Source organism: Telopea speciosissima, chromosome 1 (assembly GCF_018873765.1).
Source record: "Telopea speciosissima isolate NSW1024214 ecotype Mountain lineage chromosome 1, Tspe_v1, whole genome shotgun sequence".
NCBI classification, from domain to species: Eukaryota; Viridiplantae; Streptophyta; class Magnoliopsida; order Proteales; family Proteaceae; genus Telopea; species Telopea speciosissima.
This window is the reverse complement of record NC_057916.1, coordinates 36,583,838-36,602,815: the sequence shown is the minus strand read 5'-3', so window position 1 is coordinate 36,602,815 and position 18,978 is coordinate 36,583,838. Positions and strand designations below refer to the sequence as shown.

The 18,978-nt window shown below is 39.3% G+C and overlaps 1 protein-coding gene across 1 annotated transcript; it reads right to left on the bottom strand.

The window, feature by feature from the left end:
* Positions 1-382: 382 nt before the first annotated feature.
* Positions 383-3,902, bottom strand: LOC122656994. The gene is made up of 7 exons (XM_043851726.1): positions 3,692-3,902; positions 3,341-3,458; positions 2,933-3,021; positions 2,783-2,829; positions 2,585-2,673; positions 1,741-1,874; positions 383-1,619 (listed from the first exon to the last, which is right to left on the bottom strand). The coding sequence occupies exons 1-7, from the start codon at positions 3,782-3,784 to the stop codon at positions 921-923; spliced, it is 1,269 nt and encodes a 422-aa protein (XP_043707661.1). The 5' UTR covers positions 3,785-3,902; the 3' UTR covers positions 383-920.
* Between the last annotated feature and the right edge of the window lie 15,076 nt (positions 3,903-18,978).

Below are 18,978 nucleotides of genomic sequence, written 5' to 3'. Positions count from 1 at the left end.
CTTATGAAGCTAAAAAAGTGACTACCCTTATTGATCCAAATATCAATCTCTCTCTCTCATCACATGACATATGGGTGTTAAGATGAGAGAGGCCGCCATGATGAGCTCCTAGGCTTATTCTTGACTTTCAATTTGGTCTGGAATAAAGAAAAGCCAATAAGAAAGTTGGGAGGGGGGGGAAAGCTAATAAACAATGGTGCCGTGAGTCATTTACAACCCACACGTGTGGGTACGTGTGTTTTTAACAGTTTCAATTTCTAAACCATTTTGACTTTCGAAACAACAAAACACGACACATATTAGTTGGGGCTGAAAAATTTATTTGATAAGAAAGTTGGGGTTGAAACGAATTGAAAAAAAAAAGAGAAGAAACACAGAATTGCAGATAACTTACATCTCGATAACCGTTAAAACCATAGGGTTTTTAAACTTCCATTATTAACAAGTTACCAAACAGAGTGATAGATTCCCCAAAAATCCAATCTACACAAAAGTCAAAAACATCAAAACAAATTTGATTAAACCAAACATAGATTTTTCCCATATATCCTGGTCTTTATTGACCCGGCGGTTTTCTCCATCTCCTCTCTAATGATTTCCGATGCCATGTTCATCGTTCCGACCACGCTATCGCTTTTCCAATACCTCTTACTCTCCTCCTCCTCCAAACCCCGAAACGTAGACTTCTGACTCTCCTTTAAGGCCGGAGAGAGAGAGAGAGAGAGAGACCGCTAAGCTCAAAAAATGAGACAACATGCACACCATTTCACACCCCGCTTAGTACGTCGTCTCTGTTTTTACCCTTTTTGTTCCTTTTTGCTAATCCATGAACCCACCAGTTCGATCTTAAAGAGACACTATTAACACTATAAATTATTTGGTAAATATAATTAGTATTCTAAGTTTATGTACTTTTGTGTTTAAAACCTCTGCGACTGTGACATGTGGCGACGTTTCATTTGAGGAGAGACAATGGAGATGAGCCCACCTAGTGGTGGCTTCATCTTTGACCTGTAAACCATCTCGTCGTATGGCCTTCTGTAGAACCTCAAGAAGGGAAGGAACGATTCACGACTCTTCTCCGTCCTGCTGACGTGGCAATCCTTGTCCTTCCTAAAGAACATGGCTGGAGATTGGAGGAAAGATGGTCTCGGCGTCCTCGGATTACTGGTGGGCCCAGGGGTGCTGCTTCTTCCTGGTGGCAACGGGGTCGAAGTGAAGACGTGGTGTTGATTCTTCCTGGTGGGCCCAGGGGTGCTGCAACGTGGCGTCCTGGTTGCCGGTGATGCGAAGGAGAATGAACGAGCGTTGAGTGGGGAAATGAGGGCAGGGCCCATGAGTGATCGGGATGGACTGGTGGGCCCAACCTTGGATGCTGACGTGTCTGTCAAGCTTAGGTACCAAGGCTTGAGAGAGTCGAAATGGTGTGAAACGGTGAAGGAGAAGCGGGTGGAGGACGAAGTTCCTATCTTCCCCGTTGACGGAATGGACGAGGGATCGAACCGCAACGAAGAAGCTCGTGGGAATGCTGAGAAATCATCATACTCAAACGAATCATCATAGTCGAGCGAAGACACCACCATCGTCACCGGCGATAGCTCAACGAACGGACGTACCCCCTGCACAGTGCACATGCACATCGTTGAAATGACTGATATACCCCTTGAAAGGGCTCTTGGTAATAAATAAAGTTGAAACCAATTAGGGGGGAGAGGATAATCCTCGAGATTAGGAGATTACCTTCCACAGGTAAGAGAAAAGGGAGGGAGAATCGATGACGAAGCCCTTGTGAAGCCGTCCGGGGTAGTATTCCGATACTATCTTCAGTGATGCCAGTAGTAAATTCAAAAAAGCCGAAGCTGATCTGAAAAAGCCTGCAATTGCACGCGTTTTATATCAATAAATAGCACTCATTAATCTTTTTTACCCTCTCTCCTCCGCAATACCATGCTTGGGAGAAGTCGTTAAGAACTCTCTTTTTCCCCTCCGGAAATTTCAGAAAACTTTTCAAATTAAAATGAAACAAAAAGCTCTACACAACACACAAGTCATAACATATTCCCAATAGCCGGTTGACCATTTCTCGAACAACTCAATATACCATTTTACCCCTACGATCCCTACTTTTCCTGCACAATATGACCGAGACAACTCAGGGGCACTCCGGTCACTCTCTGAACTACAACAACTTCAGAACGTGCCGGTTCACCGACAAATTCTTACGTCAACTCTGCAATATCTGCATACCATCGACATTAACTATTCTGTGATATGGCAAACGTCCCTCGCGACACCAGAGGCAAGAAATCTCATAATGATACCCTCTTTCGTGTCTCCTGATTCGGATTTAAACGATTACTTTCTCGGTAAAATGGGGTTAGGCGTGACTAGTTGTACCGAAAAAGGAGGCAATTTTGAAGTATATTTTGGGTAATTTAATAGCCAAGGGTTTCAGCGAAGCATGTTACTGAAATTTTCATTATGCAGGAGTGATTGATCCTTTTGAGAGGAGCAAATAAACAGATCACAAAAGAAATTTTAAAAAATTGATCCTTGCGAAGAGAGAAGAACAGAGGAGACTTACTTGCATCGAAGATGAGGACGAACTGTTCGACGTTTTTAGGCATGGATCCAATGGCCACTTCAAGTGTGAAAACCAGTAAACGGATGTACCTGAAGAGGGAAAATAAAATTTGAGTATTACAGTCCATTCCTCTCAAACAAAATGCATGAAAAGTTGAAACTCAAAAACTAGCAAAATACGAGGCTTTTAATTACTTACAATTTCTGCGAGTGGAACTTCTGGTAATCTTGCTTAATACGGAGAACCTGTAAAAGGAAAAATATAATACTTATATATTTCCGAATGTTCTCTTCTGAATTTATTTCTCCGTTATTAGTGAAAAAATGAGCAAAGAAAGAGTTTAATTACCACAACAGGCCTAGAATCGTCATCATGACCGGCAACATAAGCGAAGCCTTCGGCGAGCTCCGCAGAAAACTCATCTGCAATCAAACATTCTGTCCCCACAAACAAAAGTAGGAAACCAAAAAAAGAAAGAAGCAAGAATTTTAGTTTCCTTGAATTTGTTTAAAGGCCTTAACGGCTCTCATTCATGGAGGACGGAAAGCTAAGAGGAGAAAAAAAAAGAAAAGCAAAAAAACAACGATTCAAAAAGTAAGAAAGAGAAGGGGAAAAAAAACAGAAGCAATAGAGAGCAGAGGATTCAAATGGTGAAGTTTTGAACTACTTTCCGCATTCGATGATAAGAAAGGAAGATTCTACGGAGAAACAGTGAAGCGTGAAAAGAAGAAGAAAATGACGACGATGAAACTATACCTGTGCCGATACTCTCTCTCCAAGCAAGGCATGCTCTTAAATGCTTAGCTGCCTTCTTCACATTCTCTCCTTTTGCCTTCAGAAACCGTTCAACGCAAGTATAGTTGCAGAACTTCTCCTACGGAAGAAACAAATGGTAAAGTTTAAAAACAGAGAGCACTTTCTCATTGATCTTCAACAGAAACTAAGATTCTAAAGCTTCTTTGATGCAAAATCAAGTAAGTCTTTATCAAACAGTAAAGCCGGACGTCTGAACACTATAAACAGGAAAACTAGTACTCCTGTGTACTGGAACGGAGAAGAAGAAGGAAGCTTAATGAATTTGAAAAGAAAAAAAACAATTAATCTCACCTGTTTTACTGTTAGCGGAGATTGTTTCTTGAGCAGATCAAGAACAGCGTCTACCTTCTCCGTATCTTTGTCTTTCTGATCTAGCTTCCCCATTCCGACAATAAAAACAAGTAGAAGTAATGAAGAAGGAGAAGAAAAAGAAAAACACAACAACAAAGCTTTACTTCTTCCTTACTCAACCGAACCTGCCATTTAAAGCTCACTCTACAGAGTCTCCACAGCAGAAAGAGAAGGAGAGAGAGAGAGAGAGAGAGAGAGGACGAGTGATGTGGAACCTGAACTGAAACAGTGGACAAGTCACACAACGAGAGAAAGAGAGAGAAAGAGAGAGAGTTCAGAACCCATATTTATAGGGAACGATGGAATCTCCACGCCGACTGACGGAAGCCGTTATACAGCAGTCGCAAAGTCTTCGTCAAAGTCATTAACAACGTCTACAGCTAAATAGTAGTAGCTACCGTATTAGCTAATGGCCTAATAATAGTGACGGGAGAAAGTGATTTGTAACGGCAAAAGTCGGCAGCGTGGCCACCATATCCCCCCTTTTTTAATCTTATTTATTAATTTCCACTTTCATCCCTAGTACCCCTCTTAAGGAAGGAAATCCTGAGATGTCAAAATGGGAATGATCTCCTCATTGAACCTATCAGAATATCAGATACTATTTATGTTCCTATATGGAAAACTGGGAAGTGGGAAGTGCCCATTAAGTCAAATCAGTTTCCTTCGCTCTTGTCTTCTTCTGCTGGTATTTATGTAATTCTCCGAAATAGTCTGACTGTTTCCATCTTTATATGGTCTTAAGGGTTATTTTAGAAGAAAACGAGGAACGAATTTAAGAACAGCTGGTCTTCCGTGATGCGGGCCCGGGTGACCCGAATTAGTGACCCGTGAAGGTTAAAAAAACAAATAAAGGTCGTCGCTGTTACGGCGAAGACAATAGAGGAGGGGAAGAGCCACAAAGTCACGAACATTCTCCACGTGGCAAGTTATTACGTAAGCATATCTCACTCACTCACTTTGGCTTTTTTTTTTTTTCTTTTTTCCTTTTTTTCTTTTTTCCTTTCAGGTTATTAATAAGGGAAATATGAAAAGAGGTTCTCTCGTCTGAAAGTGAACTGGCGGGTTTGGTTTGGTTTGTCTTCAAAAATTTCCGGATTTCGAAAACCAAAGTCAAAAGGAGGAGAAACAGAGATCATAGTAAATATATAAAATTAGATAAAAGTATTAATATGTATATATATGAAATAAATATGAGTAAAATGAGAAATGAGGAATAAAGATAAAGGAATGAAGACAAGGAATTAATAAAAAGTAGGAAATCGTCTTCGTCCCTAACTGAGGGGACTTTAGAGGAGAATGGGTTTGTGTGACCGTGTTGTAGGCCGGTCACTGGAGTAATATAATTCTAAAAATGGTTTTTAGTGAAGCAAATGTTTCATTTGTCTCTATTCAAATGGGGAGAGATTCTCTTCTCTTAAGAGTACCAGTGTCAGATTGGCCGGACTTTGAATTAATAATATATTTAAGACTTTAACATCAATCCCTACCAAACCAACGTGGCCAACCAAAGGGTAGTAGTGGTAAAAAAAAGTTGGGATCCAACCATTTTCCAAAATTTTCATTTTTTCCTTACCTTAACTTACCTAACCCTAGCTAGGATTTCAAAATTTGAAACCCAACCCCCTTGGCCCTGTAGCTTTCAGGAACCAAAACATGTTCATGGGAGAGGGGTTGAAATATGAAATGAATCAGAATCACCCACTACCACAACATACCACCCCCACCTCCAACACATTTCAATAGTCCACTACTTAACCCAATAATATGATGAATCATTGTCTTTCCCCTTTAAATTCAAATAACTTAACCCTCTCTCTCATACACACCCAGATTATTATTATAACAAAGACCCACATCACATGATTAGGTGAACTGGTGAAGAGAGAAGGAACTGATCAAGAGAATAATTTTGAGAAAGAAATTTTTTCTTCTTCTGTTTGGTTTGGGTTAGACTGTGAGAGTGAACCAGGAGAGAGAGTAGATGTGAAAGGCCTTTCAGGGTTCAAATTCTCATATTTGTTCAGAGGTGGAGGTAGAGGTGGCACATCTTTGTTTTTTTATTGGTAGAGAGGTGGGCTAGGTCAAAAGTAGTGAAAAATCTTGTCTATATTAAAGATTCAAAGGAGGATGTACATCTTGTTCATATCAAATATCAAAAAAAAGGAGGTATATCCGTACTAGCAGAAATTGATTCTGAACCCCAAAAAAACATAAAACACCCTCAAATAATAGCCCTTTTGTATATTTGGTTTTGCACGAGCTTTTCCTCAACCATGGTGAAATCTGATTTCACCTTTAGTTCAACTTTTTTCAATGACGATGAGATTTCTCTCTTAACCCAGGGTGAAGAAGAAAATTCGCCTTCAAATTTGGGAGAAAACCTTTCATGGATGGGAGGATGGGATGTTCTGGTATGCTTTTATGGGTCTAAATATGGGTATGAAATTGGATTAGCCTAATATGAAATAGGTTAGAGAGTTTTATTTAACATGTTTTATCAGTAAATTTAGAATTTTTGACGTATCAATCAAGTACCTAGCATTTGATATCAAAGCCAAGTAAAGTTCTTTAATTTATTATAAATTAGACTGGTCCATGCACTAAATTGGACCCCATTAAAAACATGAAATCTGAATCATTATAGCATGAAAATGTAATAAACTTTCACATTTGTTTGACAGTGTTTGAAATATTCTCAAGATAAAGGTCGCAATTGGTTAGTTCGGTTTAATCCGGTTGGGTTGGACCAGTTTTGGTCTAATATGCAGTCAAACTGAAACCACACCATTAATCTGAAGTTCAGTTTGAATTTATATCCATTTCCTCTTATCTAGTTGTTATCGGTTTGATGGACCTCAGCCGATCTGATACCGATACTAGGAACCATGCTCTAGTGTCCTAGGCTATCTTGGTCTGTTACAGTAGAGAATCCCATTCCCATCCTCAGTTTTTTCATAAAATAATTTCTTTTTGAGGTAAGGGTTGTGTTTGAAGCAAGGTTTCAAAACTCGGGTTTCGATCAGCCAGAAAACGAGTTTGTCTCGATTTCGACCATATCTCGGTCAAAACTTGGGACTTTCTCCAGGCTAACTCAAACCTTGGTTTCGAGGCCCAGAAGTTGATTTTTTGCCCTGATTCTTGTGATGCTACCTATTTTGGACATTTTAAACTCAATCCATGCATTAGTTTCACATAGAGAACACTAAAAATATTACTTATGGTTTTGATCCAAGTTTGATACTGTATATTGTTTTTGAACATAGTATCAAATAAGGTTTGACCGAAACATAACTCCTTCAATATAAATGAGATTTAAGCAATCTTGGATTTGTTAGAAAGCTTTGTTTTGATAGTTTTCCAATAAGTCCAAGATTGCTCTAATCTGATTTATATTGAAGGAGTTATGTACCGGTCAAACTAAATTTGGTGTACGCGAATGCTGTCAAAATCACTTTGAATGAAAATATTTTTTTGGACATCAAAACAAATGAATATTTTACCACACTTTTGGTTTTTAGCAATGCTTTACCATATTGACATTTATGAAATTTTTTAGATTTGAGAAAAATCCCAACATTAGAAAGTTGAAAATTGCACTTACCATTAAAAATTCAATTTTTATTTTTGAATTGGGGGTTGACTTTTTTTCTTTTAGAATTTGATTTTTTAACTATTTGTATTGGATTCAAATAGGGAGTATTTATTTATTTATGAATAATATCTTAAGTAAATTAAACATTTACTTAAATGATATTAAACATAACTAAGTGTTTATCCTGGTTTCTGACAGTTTCTAGCATAAATACATGTCTGTCCAAGTTTCGAGTCAAGTTTTCCCTAATTTCGATGAACATGTGTCAAAACTATCGAAATATGGTCAAAATTGATCGACATCATCGAAACCCGATCGAATCTAAGAATTTTATAAAATTTCCTTTCAACTTTTCTCGAAAACCTAAAAAATCGAGTTAACCCGATGATTTCGATAGATGTCAATCACGTTTTGGTTCCATGGTTTGAATAACAGGAAATAACAATTATTATCTTTGAGAAATTAGTGACATTTTGATCATCCAAAATTAAAATAAAGAAGGAATGGCCTACTTATGACCTGCTTTCTACCTACATATTGTAACGTTAAAAAAAGAGGGAGGGAGGAATCAAGGAAGGAATAGAGTGTTTTATTAGTGAGAGTCCAGAGGTCAAAGTGAGGGGGCCTAGGTGGCATCAGCAAACGAAAATCCGTATTTTTCTCTTTTGTTTTTCTGAAGTTGTATGTCGAGGTTTTACTGTTTAAGCTCTGTTAGCCACGAAACCTCTGTGTGTGTTGAATGAATCATGACACTTTCCGCATTAGAATTATAAGGTGACAGCGCCGTAAGAACCCTTCACATGCCGTTGGACCCACATATCCCTTTCTATGCAATCACCATCAAAGCCATGCCGCCCTCCCCCCAGGCCCCACCAAACCATAAGTGATAGTTTTAGTTCTTCATCTATTAATTCAAAACAAAATGGTATCTTCCATTGGAAGGTAACCATCCATGTCATTAGAATAATAGAGTGTATTTTACCTCGCGGCATTAAGAACATTTTCTTAATTCCAAATAGGGACAGAGTAGATATATGCCATGATGTGTGTGACACACACGGTTCGTAATCTCATATCAGATCAGCTGATTTTGGTTGGATCGGATCGGTATCGGTTGAGATCGATCACGATACTGCTTAGAGGGGTAAAAATGTCATATTTGTCTGAGTTTAAGCAATCTCGATTCAATCCCAATCCTGACATATAATGGACAAAGCTTTCCAAAATAAAATGTCAACCACATTTTTAATCTCCCTAGAAATATGGTGAAAGGAGCATGACCTAAGGATAGTTGCCAAATGTTTAGTTTCCTGGGTGATATTGATAACGCCAATGGAAACAATGGGAGCTAGGTTTGAGATCATCATAATGGATCACGGATTGAGGTGTATTGCCTCTAATCAAACAATATGTATCAATTTTGCAAGTGATCGATCCTGATTTCATGTCGATGTTGTATTGGTGACAATACGGATAAAGGATAAACTATTCAAAAAAAACTCATTTTAAAAAAAGACGTGGTATATTTGTCCAATACAACCAATCCGATACCATATTAGTTTCTGGGTTGACCGATATCCATTCCTGATACCGTACACTAAAACCATGCAGTTTATATATGCAATTAGATCCATGCTACGAGTCTATTCATACGTTTGATACCGGTGTCCGATACGGTGCACTAAAACAGTACCAGACCACTTCTGATAAACTACGGCAGCCGTTAAAGTTGTAAAGTGTTAATTATGCTTAATTTCTTTCTGAACTTGTGGATCCCACACTTTAACATGACAAATCTAAAGTACATTATTGGAGGAAAATCCCACATGAAATTTTTTAATCAACGAGGCTCTAACCTTTTTTCATTAGCGAAGTGTAATCTGTAATGATGAATGTTTTAGATTTAAAAGTGTGACGTCCAACTAGAATTAGATTGGAATAATTCTTCCTACTTTTCCATCCTAACGGTTAGAAATTGAAATTTTTAATTCATATATAAGGGTAAAGGTCAAGTTGTAGATCACATGGGGCTTAAATTATGTAGAGAAAGATTCTTGAGGTTGGGTATATCTTGTATACTGTAACGGTACAAATAATTGCAATTGGGTTGGGGTATTTGATTCATTATCGGGTAGAATTGTAATGGTATGGGGAATAGGGTTTTTGGGTTTTCCTATGTATTATCTCCATGTGGAAAACCCTGATCACAAGCAAATTAAAGGGGAGAACAGTGTAAGTTTGAGAGTGGTGTGGATAGTTTTCAAGAGACAGTGAAAAATCTCTGATTTTCTCGGGTGGATGTAAATAATCTTGTCGAATCACGGTAAATTCCTTACATTGTGTGTGATTGTTTGTTTGATGCATCGTTCCTAACATGTAGTATTAGAGCAAAGATTGACTGGGTCAAACTTGGGGCAAAATCAGGGCGTGCAAACCCGGTGTAATCTTGGATGCTCCTGTGTGAAGGGGGAGATGGGGTACACTCAAAATCCTAATAGGAGAAAGTCTTCCCTTCTTTGGTGGACAAGGGTTCACTCAAAATCCCAAGGTCATTATTACTCTACTAGTTGAAGGCCCGAAATACCCTTCCCTTCCTTTTTAGACCCATCCCAATAACCCAGGTTGTGAAAAAATAACACTACTTGGTCACGCTGGTCATGTGGCTTCAATGCCCAGATAGGAGCACACGAAAATACTGACCTGCCTACCCCCATTAAATAAAAAAACTGCATCTATGTTGATATCTCTACGTGCACCCTCATTGGTCCCCATGATGATGCAGGCACTACATGACCAAATAACGATCTCTTACCCATATTTCAAACATGGGAAAAGGGTGGGCACGTCGCCAGGGTGCCCACCCTGTGTCTATCTCTCTTCCACCCCCATGGAAAGAACCATCCTACCCCTCCCATCCCATCCCCCCATTGTTCAAGGCCGCCTGCATATTTGGAGCGAGATGCATGCCCAACCTTTGCCCTTCAAAACATATTATACTTGAGCATTGAAGAAGTTAAATGTGCAGCTTCATGGTATATATATGTATTTCTATGCATTAAGCTAATTGGAATTTAAATATCCTTAACTTGATTGATGATATCAAATTAAAAAATGCGTTTCCTTGGCGAGATCACTAAACCATCTAGAGATTAGAATCTCCCTTTTCTGCTTCCAGCTTTGGAAACTGCTATAGAGAAAGTTGAACAACTCTTGGAGTTGATAATTAATTCAATCAGTTCACATACCACGGGATCTTTCAACTGACTCTTAAAAATGATAGATTTATTCTTGGGTTTTTCTTGTTACTTTGTAAAAAAAGTTTTGATTAGTCTTTTCTACCAAATAATACGTTAGGCAAAAGGTTATATGCATGGCCGTGTACATACACAGTCATGCCTTCAACCACTAGATGAGGAAGAAGGGAATTGAATGTGTTAGTACTCTTCTACCCCACCCATTCCCATCCAGCTGTTGAAACTTGAAAGACACAACCGTATATATATACATGACCGTACATAAAAACTAAAGTGTAATTTTAGGGAAAAAGGACTCTGTACAAGATCATGGCTCCAGCAAATTATGATAGGATGAAATGATTACCCCTCTCCCCCATGAAAGCAAGAATTCTACCCCTGATGATGTTCCAATATGGGCTCCCATTGGCTCTCATGCTGACGTAGAAGCCACGTTTCTAAATAAAAAAAAACCTTTTTCCCATACTTTTATTTTCTCTCTCACAACTCACTCAGTTTTTTTTTTTGTCAAAAAAATTTTATTACTGGAACCATGAGGTAAAGGGAGACTACAATAATCCACTAACAGCCAAGGAGATATCTCTCTCTCTCTCTCTCACACTCAGCTCACTGATGACCCCTTTTACATTCTATCTGTTTTTTTTTGTTTTTTTAGAAAAAAAAAAATTTACATTCATCTTTTCATAAGGGTTGTAGTTTTTTTAAGTTTACAGTTTCTTTCTTTCTAGTTTCAGAGGGGATAAAAACACTCCAATTCTCTAATCTCCAAATGTGGTGCAGTGTAGGTTTGGAGACATGACAGGTGGCATTCTTTTTTAAATCCAACAGTTGTAAATTGATTGACACAGTTTTTGTTTTTTTTTTTTTTTCTGGTTTTTATCAAAACGTTGGATTTAGAAAATGCCACGTATCGTGTATCTAGACTCGCACTGCACAGCACTTGGAGATTAGAGAATTGAAGAGAATTTTTATCCTTTCAGAAGTAAGCTATAAGTCAAACAAAAGTTGAGCCTCCCACGCCCTCCTGTAGGTATAGTATGGTGATCTTCATCATTCATCATAAACAAGAACAGAAACTGATAAAACAGAGAGAGAGAGAGAGAGAGAGAGTTTTTTGTAGAATCATTCCCTTTGCTTCGGATTTAGACCACTAAAATCTTCATGCAATTTTATCTGATTGGTTCCTCTTCCAACCTGGACCAATTGCATTTCAGTAGACGACCTGTGTTTGTGTTTTAGGAAATTAAGGGCAACCCAGAAGGGGCAGAACCGAACCAGTTTCCCAAACAAAGAAAGTCCAGGTACGTACCTAGGCTACGTAGTACTGGCACATATGTTTGTGGGGGGTACGGGAATGGGAAGAGATGCAGGCCAGTCCAGTCCAGTCCAGTCCAGTGCAATTATATCTGCAATGTGGGTCACGTGCAAGATAGCACATGCAGGATTTGAAGCCAAACACGATAGTGTCCTTTAGGCCATTGGTGTCACTAATTATAAGGGTTATTGACCACCAGCTGTGATGCTCATGATGCATGCTTTGATTCATTCATGACCCATATCTGTCCTTTTATTATGGTGTTCCAGAACCAGAATTCCATGGATTCTTGGATGGTTTCCAGCTTGCAAGTAAGGTCACGAATAAGGACGAGTAAGGCGAGAGAGACAGTGAGTACATTGCTTGGGCTCCGCCTCTGACGTACTCAACCTTCATTTTATTATGCATATCTCTTTCGCCCTATTTATAATCTCTATTTTTTTATTCCGATTGTCCATTTATAACCATGCCATATCTCTTTTCAGTTCTATTGCCTAGAATTATTGGTGTTTCATAAAATTCAATTTAGGGGGTGCTGTTCTCTGTGCTGCAGCGCAAGCTGCGCCCAGGGACATGGGGATGGGCACAATGATCACCATGTCCCTCCTAAATGGTAGGCCCATGTGCTTGGGCACAACTTCCCATAAATAAATATATGAGAATTAAGCGGAGTGTGATCTACACCAGCACTCCCATGTGTCTATCTCTCTCCTCCTAAAAAACAAGGGAGCAACGATGTCTTTTCATATGGAGAGGAGAGACATAGACTCATGGGAGTGCTGACATAGGTCACACTCCTGGAGAGAATTCTTTTTCCCTAAATGTATATAGTAAAGGTCGGGATAGGCAGGGATCAACCAACGCAACAACGCTTCTTCAATCTAGGCCCAGCTGAGTCAACATTGGACCAGCATGCTGAAAACCCAGCCCAGGCCCTAAAATTTTCGGGTGGGCTCAAGCTTGCTGAGCCAAACTTGCATCTCTATGGCCAGCCATGCCTTCTTCTTCTTCTTCTTCTTCTTCCTCTCTCTCTCTTTCTCTCTCACACACACACACTTAAGATTCACGTATGTGAATCAACATATAACCTTAAGCATCTTTTCTAATTGGTTGAATACCCTATTACTACAAAACTATAAAACAATTAAGAGAAAAGGCTTTCTGAGCCTAAGGCGTACACTACATCTCCTCACATTCATTAAAATATAAATTGTTTTGGAGAAAAAGAAACAATGATTTTACAAAGAGTGTGAGAGGCTGTAGTGTATCTGCTTGCTCAAAGAACCTTCTCCCTATAAATAAGAATTTCTTTTTATCAATTTGTTTTAAATTTTCAAAATTCCTTAATTTAACCTATTTATATATTCCAAATTAAAGCACTAAAATATTTAAAAGAACCCTCTTACCTATACTTTTTATTCGGTTTAGTTCATTATATTCAGGGATCTTTATCCCCTCAATTTACACACTGCCCGAATGGGGTCCACCTCCCTCTATTAGAGGGAATTTCTGACGGACAGGCAAAATTGAGGTGATAATTTTCCCATATTCAGTCCGTTTCCAATTTGACACCCTCATTAAGTTTTGCTTCGTCCCTCCCCAATAAAAGAAAAAAAGAAGAAATAGTTTGGCTTGGACTTCGGACCTCCTTGCTGGAAATAAAACAATGAACGTTAGTCTTCCCTTCTTAAGTTAACAATTTATATTATCACTAATAGGCCCAGTTGTGAGGCCCATATCACGGATTAATTTTTTGTCCATGACAAGCCCAGGGTTACCCAATGTCCCTCTTATATGGTACAAAGCCCAAAGAGCCCATAAAATTGCAAGCTTCTCTTTCATCTCATTCTAAGTAATCGAAACCTCCATCATGCTCCACCAAATAGAACAAACACCCTTTTATCTTGACAGTAGCCCAATGAAAGCTTTTGCAGATTTAGTGATATTGTGACCCTTTAATATCTGGCTTGGATCTGGACCATCTGGTGGAATCTGATATCTTATAATTAGATTAGGGGTAGCAATTTTTGTCATGTCTCGGCCCAGATTGAATCTAGTCCAGAACCAAATTGGCAGATTATTGTTGGGCCTGGTCCATGAATCACTATTTAGATTTCCAAGTTTCACATTCATCCCAGACCGTTATGCATACCTATATGTACCCACTTTTCCTTCACCAACGGTGGAGGAGGAATCCCTTCACTAGTGTCATTGGTCTTATCTTCTTGAACTAGGTGGGATGATTTTGACATTATACAATAGGGAATCGGAGTTAATGATGACATAGGAGCCCATCCAATCATAAGATCACAACACCAATGGTGAAGGGATTCTTTATTCTCCACGAATGACGGAAAACTTAATCCTATCTATATACCATGTTTTAAAATGAGGAGTTTGTGGGTTTGTGTTTCTATTTTCTTATCCTTTTTTCCGTGTTGGTGGAGGGAGAGGGGGAGGGGGGGGGGGGGGCTCATTTTTTTTTGTAGACATTAAATGATCCTTACTTCTTACCCAAAAAAACAAAATGATCCTTACTGATGTAGCTTCATGATGATGAAAGTTTTTCTCTTTCATTATATCACATCATATCATGGTATACTATCATATCATACTATTATATAAAAATAGGGCAAGAGATCTCTACTTGGTGGTGTTTCCTATGCACTCTCACAGGGCACCGTGAGATGATGTCTTTGCCCCTTAGATACCTAGGCGTGCTCAGCCATTTAGTTTCGATTCAACTCGTCAAGTTTAAACGGTCAATTTTTATTTTGTTTCATTTTTGGCTTCTCAACTTGAGGTGTCAATTTTCTTTTTCTAGATAATCAAACAAAATGAACTCAAGACAAACCATTGATGAACCAAGTGGTTTTAGAACACCAAAAAAAAAAAAAAAAAAGGTAGTGAGATATATAATATGGGTTTTGTTTCATGTGACCAGGGTTGGTTGCACTAAGCTAGCTTTGGCTCGGCTAGAACCTCCCCATAATGAAGGTATTTTGGGTAGTGAAAAAAGTTACCCTTATTATTGCTCCATTTAATTGCAAGGGAAATGAAAATATTCAAATCTGGAAACTTTTGTAATTATTATCCAACATGATTATATAAACTACTTAAATTTCTTACCATATTTAATAATGATACTTTTTAGATATAATTTTTATGACAAAAGGTAGGGCACACTGTCTGTGAATTGTGAGCTAGTAGCCTAGTACTAGGGATGTAAATGGATAACCGAAATCCGAATCCGAATTCGCATCCGTATTCGTTTAGGGGCATCCGTATTCGTTTAGAGATATCCGGAAAATAATCCGAATACTCCGATTAAAATCCGTCCGAAAAAAAATCCGAATACTTAATAATAAAAAATTAAGTAAATAATGATTTTTAGGGTTTTTGAAGATTAAACAAGTTCTAGAATATGATGAAAAGAGAATCATGATCTAAGAGATATGGATTGAGAGAGAATTGTATCCGCTAGGGGGAGGAAGGTCCGGGTTACACAAGGCAGATATGTAAACGGATGGTCGAAAATCCGAATCCGATCCGCATCCGAATCCGTTTAGAGGTATCCGTATTCGGCCAGGGAATATCCGGCTCCGATCACATCCGATCCGTATCTGATCCGAATCCGATCCGTTTACATCCCTACCTAGTACCCATCATGTCTATCTCTCTCTTCCCCCCCCCCCCCTTTCGAAATGACCCCCTACTCCTCCTATATGATACCCTATGTTGTAACCCCATTTGTGTTTCCCACTAGTTTACCACACATGGGCAGTGTGCCTATCCCTCTCCCAAAATTTATTTTAATTTTCAAAATAAAGTGAAATTTAGGGTCTGCATGATAACACTTTTGTTTTCTCTATTTCTCTATTTTTTTTGTTCCTGTGAACAAAAAAAGAGAGAAATTTGTTTGTTAACATCGATTCATTTTTTTGTTCCTGGGAATGAATCAGGACAAAGAAAAATTGCTGAGAAATAGAAGAAGAAAAAAGGCTCAAATTTGAAGTTTCTTTGTGTCAAAAATAAAAGGAAGAAATAAGTGGGGAGTTGCTCTTTAATTAGCAGATGGTTAATTTGATGGGCAAATAGTAATTTCATGTTCAAAATAAAACACCACCACCCCACCTCCACCTCCACCTCCACTACCTCCTCCTCCACTACATCCACCTCCACTACCACCATCAAAATTTTTGGGTATTCAATGGCATTTTTTGAAATTTTATAAAAGTTATAGAAACATAAATGATTGTGCATAACAAACACATTTCTGTTTCTTTTTTCTGGCCCAGAAGTAGAAATTATTATGCGTTACCAAACAAGTTTTTTTACCTAGAAATTTGGCCAAGTAACATAAATACAAAAAGTCATTTCTGAAATAAAAACATGGCCCAAAAACAGAAGTGTTATCATGCAGACCCTTAATGGCTAAAAGTAGCAACATGTAAACGTTGAGAAGTAATACTCACTAAATTTAATCTCAATCGTTGATATCCTTACCAAGTACAAGCTGCGAATGTGATATTTCATCCCTTCCCTCTCTATTCTCTAAACCACATTGCTTGCAAGAACTGGGATACCACTCCACCCCTTTGTAACCTCATCCACTAAGCAACAATGAAAGTTATTTCTGCATATTTGCTCACTTTGTTGGGCAGAAATCCAGCCTCCCCATTAATTTTTTTTTGTCCTCCTTCTTCATTCTTCGCAGAGGTTTCGGATGGGGATGGGTTGGACAATTGTAGGGAGGGTAGAGGTTGGAGCAAGAAAGGGGGCAGTGTTGTAGGTGGAGGTGGGGGAGATACTGAGAAGGGGGTGGAAATGCGATGGGGCAGGGTTGTGGTGTTCCTTCTTTGGTGGGTTGGGAAGAATAACATGGATGGGGGGGGGGGGGTGGGCTGCGGAGGGTGGTGCGGTGGTGTTCTGTGAAGAAGAAGAATAAGAAGTGGGAGGGTATATGAGAGTGCGATAGTGGGTTGGGAGGACTCAATCAAGGGGCATGAGGATTAGAACAGGGGGTGGGGTTGGGCGGACGAATAGGCAATGGGGAGCCCTTTTCACCTAAAACTAAACCCAGTTCACAAGATGGGTTCTTCGTCTCTGGTGCTGATGGGGATCACAAAGTTTTTAGGGGGGTGTGGTCTCTTCTACCATAGAGCTATCAGAAACCAAAGCCATTGTCTCCTCCCATCGCCCAGCCCTGATCCTGAGTTCTTGTTGGCCCTCCTGGAGGCTCGCCTTCCGTACCCTCCATTGGTCAAGCTTTAGTGCAGCTCATAGGCTGCAATCCGTTAAGGCCAACAACCCCCCTTACCCCTACCTCTTTGTTGTAACCTTGGGCAGGCCAACCCACCCTGGCTGGCTGCTATACTCCTGTTGGCAAGTCCTATTGGGCTTGCAATTTGATTCAAAAAAAAAAAAAAAAAACCCGGCCCAACCCTGAGTCCCCTTAGCTGGGCCCAAGCCCGGACTGACCCTGAATTAGGGCTTGGAAAATCCAATCCTAAACCGCCCTCAGGGTCAAGCTGGGCCGAGCTGACCCTGATTGGCCCTAATCATGGAGTGGGGGAAGGGATAGAAGCATGGATTGGACTAAGTGGAGTTGGGTTAGGGAGAAGATTATCAAATTTACATAAAATAACACTATAATAAAAATATTATCACCGAGAATCCAAAAGTCCAGGGAAAAATACATTTCTTTCGGTGACAGGTATACAAAGTTCTTCCATGCTATGGCTACGTAAAGGCTTAGATTAAATCGTGTTGTAGCCATAAAGGACCCTGATGGGAATTTAGTTTCCAACCCTGTTCATATGGCACATCTTTTTGCTTCCCACTTTTCCTCTATCATGACCTCTTCTGAACCCCTTGATCCCGGTTTTGTAGAATGTTTGTTTTGTCCCTTATCCATCTCCACATCCTCTTTGGTGTCTATTCCTGTGCTGGATGAAGTTAAGTCTGCTGTCTTTAGTATTGGGGCATTTAAATCCCCTGGGTTTGATGGCTTATCAGCAAGTTTCTTTCATTCTTGTTGGGACATTATTTAAGATGATGTTCTACACTTTGTCACTGATTTCTTCTCTAATTACTTATTGCCAGCAGGGATCAACCACACTCTCATAGCCCTGATCCCTAAGACAAACTCTTCCTGCAAAGTTGATGAATTTAGACCTATCAGTTTATGTACTGTCTCTTACAAAATTATTTCAAAAATCCTCGCAACAAGGCTGAAACGTCTTCTCCCTCTCTTTATTTCACCCACCCAATCAGCTTTTATTAAGGGGCGGCAGATTACTGATAACATTATCATAGCCCAAGAAATTTTCCATTATCTCAAAAAGAAAAAACGGGGGAAGACTGGGTATTTAGCGCTTAAACTTGACATGTCCAAGGCTTATGACCGAGTTGAGTGGGGTTTTCTGTTATCCTTATTCCGTTTTCTTGGTTTCGACTCCCAGTGGACTCAACTTCTTTCCACCCTCCTTCAATGCTCTTTCTCTATCAAGTTGCAAGGCAGTTCCTTTGATTTCTTTCAACCGTCCCGCGGGCTTAGGCAGGGTTTCCCTTTAAGTCCATACCTCTTCCTATTAACCATGAAATGCCTTTCACGTTTACTGGACACTTACAGAGACTTGAAACTCTTCCGTGGTATTAATATTGCATGTTCTGCTCCTGAGATTACCCATCTCTTCTTTGTGGATGACACCCTTTGTTCTGTCGAGCAACTTTAGAGGATGTCCATACTCTCAAGGCTATTTTAAACCTGTTTGAATCACTATCTGGCCAGTAACTGAACTTGACCAAAAGTAATATTTTTTTTAGTGCAAATACCACCAAACCTTTGCAACAGGAGATTTGCAAGGCCTTGGATATGAAGGTTATGGGGGAGGACTCAAAATACCTTGGTACAGCCTTATTCCATCATCTGTCCAAGATTAGGTGCTTGACCCCTATCCTAAGCCGTATGTCTACCAAGTTAGCGGATTGGAAAACAAATTTCTTGGGCACTTATTATGAAATTGGGGTGGCGCCTACTTACTGAACCTAATTCTTTGTG

Bases quoted from the DNA above. Each gene is read 5' to 3' on its own strand.
- LOC122656994 (XM_043851726.1), bottom strand. From the start codon at position 3,784: ATGGGGAAGCTAGATCAGAAAGACAAAGATACGGAGAAGGTAGACGCT. The intron at 3,459-3,691 runs GTGAGATTAATT...TTTCTTCCGTAG, and splicing joins CTCCGCTAACAGTAAAACAG to GAGAAGTTCTGCAACTATAC. The intron at 1,875-2,584 runs GTAAGTCTCCTC...GTGCAATTGCAG, and splicing joins CGTCCTCATCTTCGATGCAA to GCTTTTTCAGATCAGCTTCG.